This window comes from Metarhizium brunneum, chromosome 2, assembly GCF_013426205.1.
Source record: "Metarhizium brunneum chromosome 2, complete sequence".
NCBI classification, from domain to species: domain Eukaryota; kingdom Fungi; phylum Ascomycota; class Sordariomycetes; order Hypocreales; family Clavicipitaceae; genus Metarhizium; species Metarhizium brunneum.
In genome coordinates this window covers 5,136,902-5,154,136 of record NC_089423.1, presented here as the reverse complement: position 1 = coordinate 5,154,136, position 17,235 = coordinate 5,136,902, and the positions used below count along the sequence as shown (strand labels likewise).

Below are 17,235 nucleotides of genomic sequence, written 5' to 3'. Positions count from 1 at the left end.
CAATATAACACACCAAGCACCACGCGAGATGAGGATACACAATGCAAAGTAAGCCCAAAGGAAGGGAGGAATAAAGCACCGCAGCATGTTCCGGTGGGATCCCACGGTCAATTAATACCGAGACCCATTGCATGACTGTGGCGAGCCCAACTTCATGCTGGACTGCAGAATCCAAAGACTTCACAATGGCAATCATCTTGGCTGTGTCCACTTTGGGAAATTGGACGCATGAACTTTATAAGCTTACTTTTATTAAGTAGTTTATAATCTTATAAATATATTAGTAATATTTCTTATATATTTATAAATAAACTAAAATATTATTAAAATAAGCTATATAAAGTATAATTAATATAATATTAAAATAAAATAAAGGTATTATAAAAACTAAAAGGTATAACTAATAATTTAAAAAGGCTAAAGCGTATAATAAATATAGTTTTTTACTTATACCTCTTAGTAATATATAATTTATTAAAAGTAATAATAATATCTAGCTTTATATAGTATTTAATATAATAAAAAGTATTTAAGGTTTTATAAATTAATAATAATAAGTACTTTAATTATAAATAAGTTAAATTTATAATAATTTTAATAAATATATATATTACTACTTGGTTTTATAGCTAGGAAAAAAGGTATTATATATTAAGTATATAACTTATAAATAAATCCCTTAAATAAGTTATTATTAAGCTACTTCTAAATAATAAGAAGCTTTTTAAGGGATAATAGGTAGTTTTTTTTAGTATAAAAGCTTTTTACTAGGAGTAAATTTAATTTTATAATTTTAATTATATTATAAAAGTAATCCTTTTATAATAAAAGAGAAAACTATAATATAAAGCTACTTTTTATTAATTAACTTTATAATATTCTTCTTAATTTTTTTTTATTTTTATTTTTATTTTTTTTTAATTATTTTATTAAGTTTTTTAATTTTTTTAATATTTTTAATTTTTAATAATATATATTTTTTTTATTAATATTTTTTATAATAATAATTTTTTTATTATTTTTTTAAGTTTATTAATTTTAATTTTTAAAGTTATAATAAGTAATTTATTTATATTAAGCTTATTATTTTTTTAATATTAATTATAATTATAATTTTTTTTAAGTTATTAATTATTAATTAAATTTAATATTAATAAATAAAAAACTATAATATTTTAAAAAGTAATATAAAATTAAAAATTTATAAATAATTATATTATTTATAAAATAATTTATTTAAATTAAATATATAAAAATAAAATAAGCTTTTATAATAAAAGGGAAAACTATAATATAAACCTACTTTTTATTAACTAGCTTTATAATATTTTTCTTAATTCTCCCCTTTTTTTTTTTCTTACTTTTTTAGTTATTTTATTAAGTTTTTTAACTTTTTAATATTCCTAGCCTTTAATAATATATCCCTCTTCTTATTAATATTTTTTATAATAATAGCCTTTTTATTTAGCTGCTTTATAAAGTAATTTATTTAAATTAGGTGTATAAAAGTAAAATAAGATAATTATAAGAAAAATAATAAGCTTTATAAAAGTTAAAATTTTATTAATTTATATTATATTAAATTACTTTAAGTTTTTTAGGGTATAATTTATATAATTATAAGTTATTATTATTATTATATACTTTTACTAATATATAAGGTTATAAATTACCTTTTAAGCTAGTAAATTTAATATATTATAATATATATATTATTTTTTAAATTATATATTATTATTAAATTAGCTAAGTATAATTATTAATTATATTATTAGTAAGTTCTGGTAATTAACTAGCTTTTTTTTTATTTTTTTATTATAATTTAATAAAAATAAAATAAAATAATTATAAAAAAAATAATAAGTTTTATAAAAATTAAATATAAATTTTATTAATTTATATTATATTATATTACTTTAAGTTTTTTAAAATATAACTTATATAATTATAAGTTATTATTATTATTATATAATTTATTATAAGCTTTTATTAATATATAAAATTATAAATTATTTTTTAAGCTAATAAATTTAATATATTATAATATATATATTATTTTTAAAATTATATATTATTATTAAATTAATTAGATATAATTATTACCCCTCTAGAAAAGGTAAAACTACTAATATAAATTTATTAGGTAGCTTTACTCTTAGTATTATTAGCCTTATTAGGCCCTTTTATAGTTAATTATAAGGGACTAGTATTACGACCCAGCACGTAGGCTACAGGTTGGGCTGGCTGTATAGAGCTGCCAGGCAGTATAGGCATAATAGGCCATAGAATATTAGTTAGTATAATAAGACTAATAGGAAGAATACTTAGTTATTATAAGTAAGTATATATAATACTTACTAGTATTTAGAAGTAAGTATTAAGGATACTTATCTTTATAATAATTAATAATTATAATATATAAGGACCCTTAAATTCGCTTTATAGATAAACTTTAATTTTTTAGCTTTTAATACTAATTATTATATTAAATAAGCTTTACTTATAACTCTTTAACTTTAATTACTTAATTATGGTTTATAACCTATTATTAATATAATACCTAATTACTTAGATTAATTGCCTTAATAGCTTTACTAATATAAATTATAATTAGTTTATTCCTTAGGAACCTAAGTTATTATACATTAAAAGCTCTTATTTAGACTATTACTATATTACTTTAAGTAATACCTAATAATTATTAATATGGTACTATATAAGTCTATTATTATATTTAAATTAAATAAAACCTAAGAAGAATTAATAATTATTTTTACTTATAAGATACTTATTAAGATTATATACTTTTAAGAATAAGTTTAATAAATAAAAAAAGAATAATAAGAATAAGCCATAATTACTATTATAATTAAAAAGAACTTAAGAGAAATCCTTAGACCTAAGGCACTAAGATTATATAATAAATCCCTAGGTATACTTTAAGGATTCCTTACTTAATTTAAGGCTTATTATTAATAATTCTTAAATAAAATAAAAGAATTCTTTATTAAGGTATTTTATATAAGAGGATATATAATAAAAGTAATACTTATATAATTTAAACTTATTATAAGGGATTACCTTAATAAAGAAAAAGATAATTATAAAGAAGAAACTAATATTATTTTTAAAAGTTATAATAAATTTAAAAAAGCTATTAAAAAGGCCTTTAAAATAATTAATAAAGTTAAAGCTATTAAGTATTATATTAATAAGCTTAAGTAAAAGGGATTAGTATTTAATTATACTACTTACTTTAAATAACTTATATCTTAGCTTAATTAAGAGGATAAACCTCTTATATTAGCTTTTTATAAAGGACTTAAGGAAGAAGTTAAAGATGAACTTTATAAAGAGAATAAACTAAATAACTTATTAAATTATATTATTATAGTGGTATAAATTAATAATAAATAATATTAATAACACATATAAAAGAAATAAGGTAAAAAAACCTAAAGCCTTACCAAAGGAAAGAATTATTAAGTTAATTAATATAAAAAGTATAATAAACTTATTACTTATAATTATACTCTTAACCCTAAATAAATAAAGCTTAATATTACTAAGAAAAATAATAAAAAGGAAAAGAAATATTATAACTATAAAAAACCAGGATATTTTATTAATAAATATAAGAAACCTAAAAAAAAATAAAAACTAGTACTAAAAGGAGGTAAAAAATAACTTAATTTTACTAATTAATAAAAAATTAAAGTTATTAAATTAAAGGTAGAATATAAGAACCTTAACTAGACCTTTTATTATAATAATAACTATTATATTTATATAAGTAATAAATAAAAAAGAGGATAATTTTTAAAAGAACTAAGAAAACTAAAGAAGAAAATTATAAACTTTATAAGAAATAAACTATAAGTAGCTAAATAATTAGTATAAGAAGACCTAAATAAATAATTAATAAAAAAGAGAATACTTATAATAATAAGATAAAAGGAACTTTATAAACTAAAATTATTAAAATATTTAAATAAAGACTTATACTAAGAAATTCTTAATTAGGTATAATAATAAGTAAAAGTAAGGAAGATTTAAAGGGAATAATAATATAAGGAGAAGTAAGACATATAAATCCTTATTACCTTTAATAAACTAAAAGATAAAGTAAAAGAAATAAGTATTAATAATAATAATATAATCCTAGATACTTTAAAAGCATCTAAAAATAAATAAAGTAAAAAAAAAACACCTATAAGGCTAATAACTATATAAGAATAAGCTATATAATGATATTTCCTTATATTAATAAGAAAATATTTTATAATTCTTATTCTAGTAATAAATACTACTATAATAATAAAAAACTAAATATTATGGTTTTTAGAAAGAGAAAAGAAAAATAATCCTAAACTCTTACTAAGACACATAAAATATACACGTTTAATATAGGTATTATATATATTTATAATATACTAGGTATATTTTTAAACTAAGGCATAATTAAATATGTTTTTAATTAAGATAAAAGGATATTTAATTAAAGTATTATACTTTAAATAAGAACTCCTAAAATAAAGAGTAAAAATAATTAATAATAATTAAATAATAATCTTAAAACCTAATTTAAATATACCTATTAAATACTAAGTATATATAAATCTTATAAATATATATGAATTAAATATATACTAGTTATATATATATATAAAAAATAAGTAATAATATTAGTATATATATAAGGGAAAGATCCTAATATATAAAAAAGAGCTATTACTTAAATCACCTTAATATAAAATAAAAGACTATATGGTATATTTACTACTAAATTATTTAAAATATATAGTAAATAAGGCTAAGAAATAGTATAAGTAATAATATAGAATACTAGTAGTATATAAACAGATATAATAGGTATTAGATATACTTAAATAAAAAGACCTTAAGGGAACTATAAAATTAATATACTATAATAAATAAAATTTAAATAAGTAGTATAATAAATAGAAGTTTAACCCTAGATATAATAAGAAATATATAATAAATTATAATAACCTAATATATAAGAAGTATAAAGAAATAAAAAACTAAATTTATAGCTACTTATATTAAATATTTAATAATAGGTTTTACTTTAAGTACCTATAAAATAAAACTAAACCTATAAAATAATACTAAGAAATAAAATAATAAATCGTAAAAGAATTTATTTTAAAAAACTTAAAAAATAAGGTATACTATCTATAAAAGGGCTATAGGCTGGTATAAAAAGAAAGACGCTAATAACCCTTAATATAACCTAGAATAAATAAAGTAATAAGATGGTATTAGACATTAAAGTTATAAGATATTACGTTTATATACTTATAAATAATGGCATAATAGGTAATTATATCTTACTTAGAGTTATAAATTATTATTAATTACCGTAGAAACATAAAAAGGTATTATATAAGTTAATTAATATTAAAAGAAAACTTTTTACTTATAATAATAAAATTATTAACTAAGAGATTAATTATCTTAAAGTATAGATTTAAGGTTATTTAGAAGTGATTTAACTTAATATTATAGACGTATTAAAATATGACCTAGTGTTAAGGTACTTATAGTTATAAGAGAGTAACCTATTAATTAACTAAAAGATAGGCTAATTAAAGTAAAATAAGATTTTAAGCTAATAAAATTAATAAAATTTAAAAAAAAGAATAAAATTTTATTATAACTTAGCTTATAAATAAAGTTCTAAAGAAAAAGAACCTTTAAGTAAGTTATTTAAGAACTAATAATAATAAATAAGTAATAAAAAAGTAATTAAAATAATTAGATCTACCGTAATAACCTTAATAGTATTATAAACTAGGATATAAATAATAATAAGTAATAAGAAGATAAAAGCTAAGATCTAAAAGGTTATTATTACCTTAATGTTACGACCCAGCACGTAGGCTGCAGGATGGGCCGGCTGCATGGAGCCGCCGGGCGGCACAGGCATGACGGGCCACGGAACATTGGTCGGCACGACAGGACCAATGGGAAGGACGCTCAGTTATTATAAGTGAGCATGCACAACGCTCACCAGTGTTTGGAAGTGAGCATCGAGGATGCTCACCTCCGCGATAACTAGCAACCGTAGTATATAGGGACCCCCAAATTCGCTTCATAGATAGCCTCTAGCTCCTTAGCTTTCAACACAGATCATTACATTGAATAAGCCTCGCTTACAACTCTTTGACTCTGATCACTTGGTTACGGTCTACGACCTATTACCAACGTAACACCCAACTGCTCAGATTGACTGCCCTAGTGGCTCTGCCAACATAAACTACGACTAGTTTATCCCTTGGGAACCTTAGCCGTTACACGTTGAAAGCTCTTGTTCAGACTACTACCGCGTCACTCTGAGCAATACCTGATAACTGTCAACATGGCACCACGCGAGACTACCACCGCATCTGGATCCAATGAAACCCGAGAGGGACCAACCACCATCTCTGCTCACGACATGCTTGCTGAGATCATACGCCTTCGGGAACGGGTCCAACAGATGGAAGAAGAACGGCAGGAACAAGCCACGACTGCGGCCACAATTAAAAAGGACTTGGGAGAAATCCTTAGACCCAGGGCACCAGGACCGTACGACGGATCCCCGGGTGCGCTTCAAGGATTCCTCACTCAACTCAGGGCTTACCACCGACAATTCCCGACCAAAATGGAAGAATCCTCTGCCAAGGTACTGCACGCAGGAGGGTGTATGACGGGAGTGGCACTCGCATGGTTTGAACCCATTATGAGGGACTACCTTAACAAAGAAAAAGACGACCGCGAAGAAGAAACCAACACCATTTTCGAAAGTTACGATGAATTCGAAAAAGCTATCAAAAAGGCCTTTGGAACAGTTGACGAAGCTAGGGCTGCTGAGTACTACATCGACGGGCTCAAGCAGAAGGGATCGGCATCCGATTATGCCGCTCGCTTCAGACAACTTGCATCTCAGCTTGACTGGGAGGACGAACCTCTTATGTCAGCTTTCTATAAAGGACTTAAGGAAGAAGTCAAAGATGAACTCTACAGGGAGAACAGACCAGACAACTTATCGGACTACATCGCTATGGCGGTACGAATCGACGACAGACAGTATCAGCGACGCATACAGAAGAAACAGGGTAAAGGAACCTGGAGCCCTGCCAAAGGGAAGAGTTACCAAGCCAATCAACGCAGAAAGCGTGACGAACCTATTGCCTATGGTCACACTCTTAACCCTGGACGAATGGAGCTTGACGCTACCAAGAAAGACGACAAAAAGGAAAAGAAATGCTACAACTGCGGAAAACCAGGACATTTCGCCAATAAATGCAAGAAACCCAGGAAAGAATGGAAGCCAGTACCAGAAGGAGGTAAGAAACAACTCAATTCTACTAACCAACAGAAAATCGAAGTTACCGAATCAGAGGTGGAACATAAGAACCTCAACTGGACCTTCTGCTATGACGACAACTGCTACGTTCACATGAGCAGCAAACAAGAAAGAGGATGGTTTCCAAAAGAACCAAGAAAACCAAAGAAGAAAATTATGAACTTCATAGGAAACGGACTGCAAGTAGCCAAACAACTGGTACAAGAAGACCTGGACGAACAATCAATGGAAAAGAGAACGCTTGCAATGACGGGACGAAAGGAACTCCATGAACCAAAATCGCCAGAATATTTGGACGAAGACTCGCACCAAGAAATTCTCGATTGGGTGCGACAACAAGCAGAAGCAAGGAAGAATCGAAGGGAACAACAATATAGGGAGGAGCAAGACGCACAAATCCTCACCACCTTCGACGAACCGGAAGATAGAGTAAGGGAAATGAGCGTCGATGACGACAACGCAATCCTAGATACTCCAGAAGCGTCCGAAGACGAACGAAGCGAGGAAGAAACGCCTGCAAGGCTGACAGCCACACAAGAACAAGCTGTACAGCGATATTTCCCCGCACCAACAGGAAAACATTTCGCAATTCCTATTCTAGCAGTGGACACCACCACGGCAATGGAAAACCAGACACTATGGTTTCCGGAAGGAGAGAAGGAAGACGATCCTAGACTCTCACCAAGACACGCGGAACATACACGTTTAGCATGGGCATCATGCGCGTTTGCAATGTGCCAGGCACACTTTCAAACCAAGGCACGATTGGATGCGTTTCCGATCAGGATGAAAGGATATCCGATCAAAGCACCATACTTCAGATGGGAACTCCTAGAATGGAGAGTGAAGATAATCAATAACGATCAAACGATGATCTTGGAACCCGATTCAAACACACCCATCAAATGCCGAGCTCATACAGATCCTACGGACGTATGTGAATCAGACACATGCCAGTTACATGTACATACGAAGAACAGGCAGTGGCATCAGTATGTGTATGAGGGAAAAATCCCAACACACAGAAGGGAGTTACTACTCAAGTCACCTCGATGTGAAACAAAAGACCACATGGTATGCCCACTACCTAATTGTTCAGAACATATGGTAGATAAGGCCAGGGAATGGCACAAGTGGCAATGTGGAACACCAGCAGCATACAAACGGACACAGCGAGCATTAGACATACTCGAACAGAAAGACCCCAGGGGAACCACAGAATCAACATACCACAGTGAACAACAGTTGGATAAGTGGTACAACGAACAGAAGTTCAACCCCAGATGCAACAGGAAATATGCGGTAAACTGCGACAACCCAAGATGCGAAAAACACGGAGAAATGAAAAACCAAATTTACAATCGCCTATGTCAAATGTTTGACGATGGGTTTTGCTTCAAGCACCCGCAAAACGGAACTGGACCTACAGAATGGTACCAAGAAATGAAACGACAAATCGCAGAAGAATCTATTCCGGAAAACTCAAAAAACGAGGCACGCCATCTGTAAAAGGGCTACAGGCTGGCATGAAAAGAAAGACGCTAATGACCCTCAACGCAACCCAGAACGGACGAAGCGACAAAATGGTATTAGACGCCGAAGTCATGGGACATCGCGTTCGCATACTTGTGGACAGTGGCGCGATGGGCAACTATATCTCACCCAGAGTTGTGAATCGTTACCAACTACCGTGGAAACACAAAGAGGCACCATACGAGTTAACTGATATCGAAGGAAAACTTTTTGCCTATAATGACGGAATCATTAACCAAGAGACTGATCATCTCGAAGTACAGATTCAAAGTCATTCAGAAGTGATTCAACTCGATGTTATGGACGTATCGGAACACGACCTAGTGTTAGGGTACCCATGGTTATGGGAGAGTAACCCACTGATCAACTGGAGGACAGGCCAACTGAAGTGGAACGAGACTTCAGGCCAACAGAATCAGCAGAATTCGGAAGAAAGAACGAAATTTCGTCATAACTTAGCTCATGAACAGAGTTCTGAAGAAAAAGAACCTTCAAGCAAGTTATCCAAGGACCAACGACAACAAACAAGCGGCAGAAAAGCAGTCAAAACAATTGGATCCACCGTAACGACCTCGACGGCGCTACAAACCGGGATACGAACAACAATAAGCAACAAGAAGACAAAAGCCAAGATCCGAAAGGTTATTGCCACCTTAAGGAAAGACCTCGCGAACACAAACAAGAAACTCGAAGGAGAAAAGAGGAACGAGAACGATAAAGACGACAAAAGCCCAATAACGAAAGAAGAAAGACTCAAGAATATCCCTAAGGAATACCGGAAATACGAAAAATTATTCGCAGAAGAATTAGAAACCGGATTACCAGAACACAGCCAATGGGATCATCAGATTGAATTGATAGACGGAAAGTCGACAACATTCCATAAGATTTACAACTTAAACGCAAGAGAACTCGAAACACTACGGGAGTACATCGACGAGATGTTAGCGAAAGGCTACATCAGAGCATCCACATCAGAAGCTGGATACCCAGTTATGTTTGTTCCAAAGAAAAACGGGAAACTGCGGTTAGTAGTGGACTATCGGCGATTGAACGCGATTACCATGAAGGATCGAACACCGTTGCCACTAATATCGGAACTACGGGACCGATTGCACGGAATGAATTGGTTCACCGCTTTGGACCTGAAGGGAGCATACAATTTGATTCGAATAAAGAAAGGCCATGAATGGAAGACAGCCTTTAGAACGAAGTTCGGACTATTCGAATACCTGGTAATGCCATTCGGGCTTACCAACGCACCAGCGACATTCCAACGAATGATCAACAGCGTACTACGAAAATATTTGGACAATTTTGTGGTAGTGTATCTGGACGATATACTGATCTTCTCAAAAACCCTGGAAGACCACAAAAGACATGTACACAAGGTACTACAAGCGCTACAAGACGCGAAGTTACTAGTGGAACCAGCAAAAAGCAAATTCCATACCCAGGAAGTAGACTTCCTAGGACACACGATACGACCAAACGAGATACGAATGGAAAAGACAAAGATTGAGGCAGTAAGGAACTGGCCAACACCGAAGAATGTCAAGGACATACAAAGCTTTAGAGGCTTTGCGAACTATTACAGGAGATTCATCAAGAGCTACGGCGAAATCGCAGCACCCTTGGATGAACTCACCAAGAAGGATAAGCAGTGGAATTGGAACGATGAGGCGCAATGTGCCTTTGACAAGATCAAAGAACTCATCACATCCGAACCTGTTTTGAGAACCTTCGACCCAGAAAAAGAAACGGAACTAGAAACCGACTCATCAGACTTTGCTCTAGGAGCACAAGTTGGACAAAGAGACGATGACGGAAAACTACACCCTATTGCGTTCTACTCGAAGAAACTTCATGGAGCAGAACTCAACTACCCCATCTACGACAAAGAATTCCTAGCAATCATCAATGCTTTCAAGGAATTTAGACACTATCTCATGGGAAGCAAACACAAAGTTAAGGTGTATACCGATCATAAGAACATCTCTCATTTTGCGACGACGCAACAATTGAATGGACGACAAATTCGATGGGCCGAATATCTTTCAGAATTCGACTACGAAATCATCCATCGAAAAGGATCCGAGAACGGACGAGCAGACGCTCTAAGTCGAAGAAGCGACTACGATACAGGAGTACCTACAGCAACAGGACCACTCCTTGAGATCAATAAAAATGGCAATTTCCAGCAGAAACAACTGAATGCCATATTGAAAGTACAGAAAGAAGACCCAGTATACGGCAAAATACACCAATGGGCAACAGACAATATACAACACATTGGGGACGTACCGACGGGATGCACATGCCACCCAGGAGGAGTACCAATGTATGGAGAGAAAATCTGGATACCACCAGAATTACAAGAAGAATGCATCAAAGAAATGCATGAACATCCAGTCTACGGACATCAAGGAATCCGCAAGACACTGGATAAGATACGACGACAATACGATTTCTCAGGAATCAAGAAAATGGTCGAAAAGGTTGTCAACGAATGCATACAATGCGGAAAAAGTAAGGCTTCACGACATAAGCCATACGGAGAACTGCAACCATTACCAGTACCAACACGACCATGGGAATCGATAGCTTTCGATCATATTACGAAGCTACCAATGTCAAAAGAACCAATGACCAACGTGGAATATGACAGCATATTCGTGGTCACGGATAGACTCACAAAATACGGATACTTTTTACCGTACAGAGAAGCAAGCAATGCAGAAGAACTTGCATATGTGTTCTTACGAACAATAGCAAGTAACCATGGACTGCCAGAAGAAATCATATCGGACAGAGGAAGTACATTTACTTCTAAGTTTTGGCAAGCACTTATGGCACAACTTGGAACGAATCACAAGTTAAGCACCGCATACCATCCACAGACAGATGGACAGACGGAAAGATTGAACCAGACGCTTGAACAGTATCTACGATGTTACATCAATCATCAACAGGACGATTGGGTTAAATGGTTACCTACAGCGCAATTGGCTTACAATAGCTCGATATCAGAATCGACAAAGCAAACACCAGCCTACGCCAATTACGGATTTAATCCCGAAGTATTTCGAACACAGCGCGAAGGACCGCAAGCAGAACGAGCGATGCTGCAAGCAGATGAACTGAAGAGATTGCACGAAGAAATGCGACACGAATTGGAATTCGTACGAAACAGAATGGCACAATACCATAATCGTAAAAGATCGAAGGGACCAATCTTTGGGGAGGGAGACATGGTCTACCTACTCCGACGAAACATCAAAACAACGCGACCAAGCGACAAATTGGACTACAAAAAATTAGGACCATTCGCTATCAAGAAAAGAATATCGACAAACAACTACGAACTTTCATTACCAAAGACTATGAGGAATCATCCTATAGTACACATTTCACTTCTTGAGAAAGCACCAAACAATGCACCAGCAGAAGAAGACATCGAAGTCATGAACGAAACGGAATATGAAGTAGAACGGATCTTAGACATGAGGACAAGAAACAAAACACGCCAATATCTCATTAAATGGAAAAGCTATGGAGACGAGGAAAACACATGGGAACCTACGGAGCACCTGAAGAATTGCCAGCACCTATTACGGCAGTATCACCAGCAGCATTCAACAAGGCATCCCCAAACACAGCGTTCCAATCCAACACGTCAATAGCGCCTAGAGATTGCGCATCGATAACAGCCTCGGATTCGCGACGCTCCTCCTCCTCCAACTCATCCAGCGATTGCAGACCCAAGCGAGTCATTTGTTGACCCTTGGTAACCAACTGCCGCTTTTGGCGGCGCAGTCGCGCTAGACGGGCCAGCGCTTCATTCAACTCAGCCTGAGCCTTGAGCATTTGCTCTTCCGCTCTCTCTTCCTCCTGATCCAAACGTTTCGATTCGGAAATAATGCGACCAACTACAAGGACACTCATTAGCAAAAAACAGTGACACACAAAAAGGACACCTACGCGAGCTAATCGCGACACCAGAAGCATCACAGGAACGCCCCCGCCGCACGCATTCCCCGCACTTGGAGGAACGCTCAATCATCTTGCAACGAAGACCACGGGCGGAACAAAAGGAACACGGCATGACGTCGTAACCAAACGATTCAATGGAATCAGCCAAGCGATCGTTCCGTAAGGTAGAAGGAGCCTTCAACGAGGGATCTTTTCGCTTTCGGGTACGAGGAACGACGGTACGACTGGACATGGCGTCAGAAGGACATCACAAAGGATGAAAAGAAAGAGGAACTTACCAACGAAAAGAAAAGGGCAGAGGAACTACTTATGAAACAAGGCCTAGGTCTTGAGGACAAGACCATGGGAGAGGGGACATCGTGTTACGACCCAGCACGTAGGCTGCAGGATGGGCCGGCTGCATGGAGCCGCCGGGCGGCACAGGCATGACGGGCCACGGAACATTGGTCGGCACGACAGGACCAATGGGAAGGACGCTCAGTTATTATAAGTGAGCATGCACAACGCTCACCAGTGTTTGGAAGTGAGCATCGAGGATGCTCACCTCCGCGATAACTAGCAACCGTAGTATATAGGGACCCCCAAATTCGCTTCATAGATAGCCTCTAGCTCCTTAGCTTTCAACACAGATCATTACATTGAATAAGCCTCGCTTACAACTCTTTGACTCTGATCACTTGGTTACGGTCTACGACCTATTACCAACGTAACACCCAACTGCTCAGATTGACTGCCCTAGTGGCTCTGCCAACATAAACTACGACTAGTTTATCCCTTGGGAACCTTAGCCGTTACACTTAAGGAAAGACCTTATAAATATAAATAAGAAACTTAAAGAAAAAAAAAGAAATAAGAATAATAAAGATAATAAAAGCCTAATAATAAAAGAAAAAAAACTTAAGAATATTCCTAAGAAATACTAAAAATATAAAAAATTATTTATAAAAGAATTAAAAACCAGACTATTAGAACATAATTAATAAGATTATTAAATTAACTTAATAAATAAAAAATTAATAATATTCTATAAGATTTATAACTTAAACATAAAAGAACTTAAGATACTATAAGAATATATTAATAAAATACTAGTAAAAGGCTATATTAAAGTATCTATATTAGAAGCTAAATACCTAGTTATATTTATTCTAAAAAAGAACAGAAAACTACGGTTAATAATAAACTATTAGTAATTAAACGCAGTTACTATAAAGGATTAAATACTATTATTACTTATATTAGAACTATAGGACTAATTATATAAAATAAATTAGTTTATTACTTTAGACCTAAAGGGAGTATATAATTTAATTTAAATAAAGAAAGGCTATAAATAAAAAATAGCCTTTAAAATAAAGTTTAGATTATTTAAATACCTAGTAATATTATTTAGGCTTATTAATATACTAGTAATATTTTAATAAATAATTAATAATATACTATAAAAATATTTAAATAATTTTATGGTAATATATCTAGATAATATATTAATCTTCTTAAAAAACCTTAAAAGACTATAAAGGACATATATATAAGGTATTATAAGTGCTATAAGACGTAAAGTTACTAGTAGAACTAGTAAAAAGCAAATTTTATATATAAGAAGTAGACTTCTTAGGATATATAATATAATTAAATAAGATATAAATAAAAAAATCTAAAGTAAAAGTAATAAGGAACTGGCTAATATTAAAGAATATTAAGGATATATAAAGCTTTAGGGGCTTTATAAACTATTATAAGAGGTTTATTAAGAGCTATAATAAAACCATAGTACCCTTAAATAAACTTACTAAGAAGGATAAGTAGTAGAATTAAAATAATAAGGCATAATATACCTTTAATAAGATTAAAGAACTTATTATATTTAAACCTATTTTAAGAACCTTTAACCTAAAAAAGGAAACAGAATTAAAAACTAACTTATTAGACTTTACTTTAAGAGCATAAGTTAAATAAAAAGATAATAATAAAAAATTATACCTTATTATATTTTACTTAAAGAAACTTTATAAAGTAAAACTTAATTACCTTATTTATAATAAAGAATTCTTAGTAATTATTAATGCTTTTAAGGAATTTAAATATTATCTCATAAGAAATAAATATAAAGTTAAGGTATATATTAATCATAAGAATATCTCTTATTTTATAATAATATAATAATTAAATAAATAATAAATTTAATAGGCTAAATATCTTTTAGAATTTAACTATAAAATTATTTATTAAAAAGGATCTAAGAACAAATAAGTAGACGCTTTAAGTTAAAGAAGTAACTATAATATAAGAGTATTTATAATAATAAAATAACTCCTTAAGATTAATAAAAATAGTAATTTTTAACAGAGATAACTAAATATCATATTAAAAGTATAAAAAGAAGACCTAATATATAGTAAAATATACTAATAAGTAATAAATAATATTTAATATATTAGAGATATATTAATAAGATATATATATTACCTAGGAGGAGTACTAATATATAAAGAAAAAATCTAGATACTACTAGACTTATAAGAAGAATATATTAAAGAAATATATAAACACTTAGTTTATAGATATTAAGGAATCTATAAAATACTAAATAAGATATAATAATAATATAATTTCTTAGGAATTAAGAAAGTAATTAAAAAGATTATTAATAAATACATATAATATAAAAAAAGTAAGGCTTTATAATATAAGCTATATAAAGAATTATAACTATTACTAGTATTAATATAACCATAGGAATTAATAGCTTTTAATCATATTATAAAGCTACTAATATTAAAAGAACTAATAACTAATATAAAATATAACAGTATATTTATAGTTATAGATAAACTATTACGACCTAGCATGTAGGCTACAAGTTAGGCTGGCTGTATAAAGCCGCTAGGTAGTATAGGCATAACAGGCCATAGAATATTAGTTAATATGATAGGATTAATAAGAAGGATACTTAGTTATTATAAGTAAGTATATATAATACTTATTAGTATTTAAAAGTAAGTATTAAGGATACTTACCTCTATAATAACTAATAACCATAGTATATAAGGACCCTTAAATTTGCTTTATAAATAGACTTTAACTTCTTAGCTTTTAATATAAATTATTATATTAAATAAGCTTTACTTATAACTCTTTAACTCTAATTACTTAGTTATGGTTTATAACTTATTATTAAATATAATACTTAACTACTTAGATTAATTACCTTAATAGCTTTATTAATATAAACTATAACTAGTTTATCTCTTAGGAACCTTAGCTATTACACGTTAAAAGCTCTTATTTAGACTATTACTATATTACTTTAAGTAATACCTAATAACTATTAATATAGCACTATATAAGACTACTATTATATCTAGATTAAATAAAACCTAAGAAGGACTAATAACTATCTTTACTTATAAGATACTTATTAAGATTATATATTTTTAAGAATAGGTCTAATAAATAAAAGAAGAATAATAAGAATAAGCTATAATTACTATTATAATTAAAAAGGACTTAAGAGAAATCCTTAGGCCTAAGATATTAAGATTATATAATAAATCCCTAGGTATACTTTAAGGATTCCTTACCTAACTTAAGGCTTATTATTAATAATTCTTAAATAAAATAAAAGAATCCTTTACTAAGGTACTTTATATAAGAAGATATATAATAGGAGTAATACTTATATAGTTTAAACCTATTATAAGGGACTACCTTAATAAGGAAAAAAATAACCATAAAGAAGAAACTAATATTATTTTTAAAAGTTATAATAAATTTAAAAAAGCTATTAAGAAAGCCTTTAAGATAGTTAATAAAGCTAAAGCTATTAAATATTATATTAATAAACTTAAGTAAAAAGGATTAGCCTCTGATTATACTACTTACTTTAAATAACTTATATCTTAGCTTAATTAGGAGGATAAACCTTTTATATTAGCCTTTTATAAGGGGCTTAAAGAAGAAGTTAAAAATAAACTTTATAAAGAGAATAAACTAAATAACTTATTAGATTATATTATTATAATAATATAAATTAATAATAAATAATATTAATAATATATATAAAAAAAATAAGGTAAGGGAACCTAAATTCTTACCAAAGGAAAGAGTTATTAAGCTAATTAACATAAAAAGTATAATAAACCTATTACTTATAATCATACTTTTAACCCTAAATAAATAAAGCTTAATATTACTAAGAAAAATAATAAAAAGGAAAAGAAATACTATAATTATAAAAAACTAAGATATTTTACTAATAAATATAAGAAACCTAAGAAAGAATAAAAGCTAGTATTAAAAGGAGGTAAAAAATAACTTAATTTTATTAATTA

At 30.4% G+C, this 17,235-nt stretch overlaps 1 protein-coding gene across 1 annotated transcript; it reads left to right on the top strand.

Moving 5' to 3' along the window:
- Window positions 1–6,385: 6,385 nt before the first annotated feature.
- Window positions 6,386–12,591, top strand: Tf2-12_8 (Transposon Tf2-12 polyprotein; the record flags this gene model as incomplete). The annotated part of the gene is made up of 2 exons (XM_066130362.1): window positions 6,386–8,308; window positions 8,941–12,591. 2 exons carry the CDS (start codon window positions 6,386–6,388, stop codon window positions 12,589–12,591), a joined length of 5,574 nt encoding a protein of 1,857 aa, XP_065986618.1.
- Window positions 12,592–17,235: the final 4,644 nt, after the last annotated feature.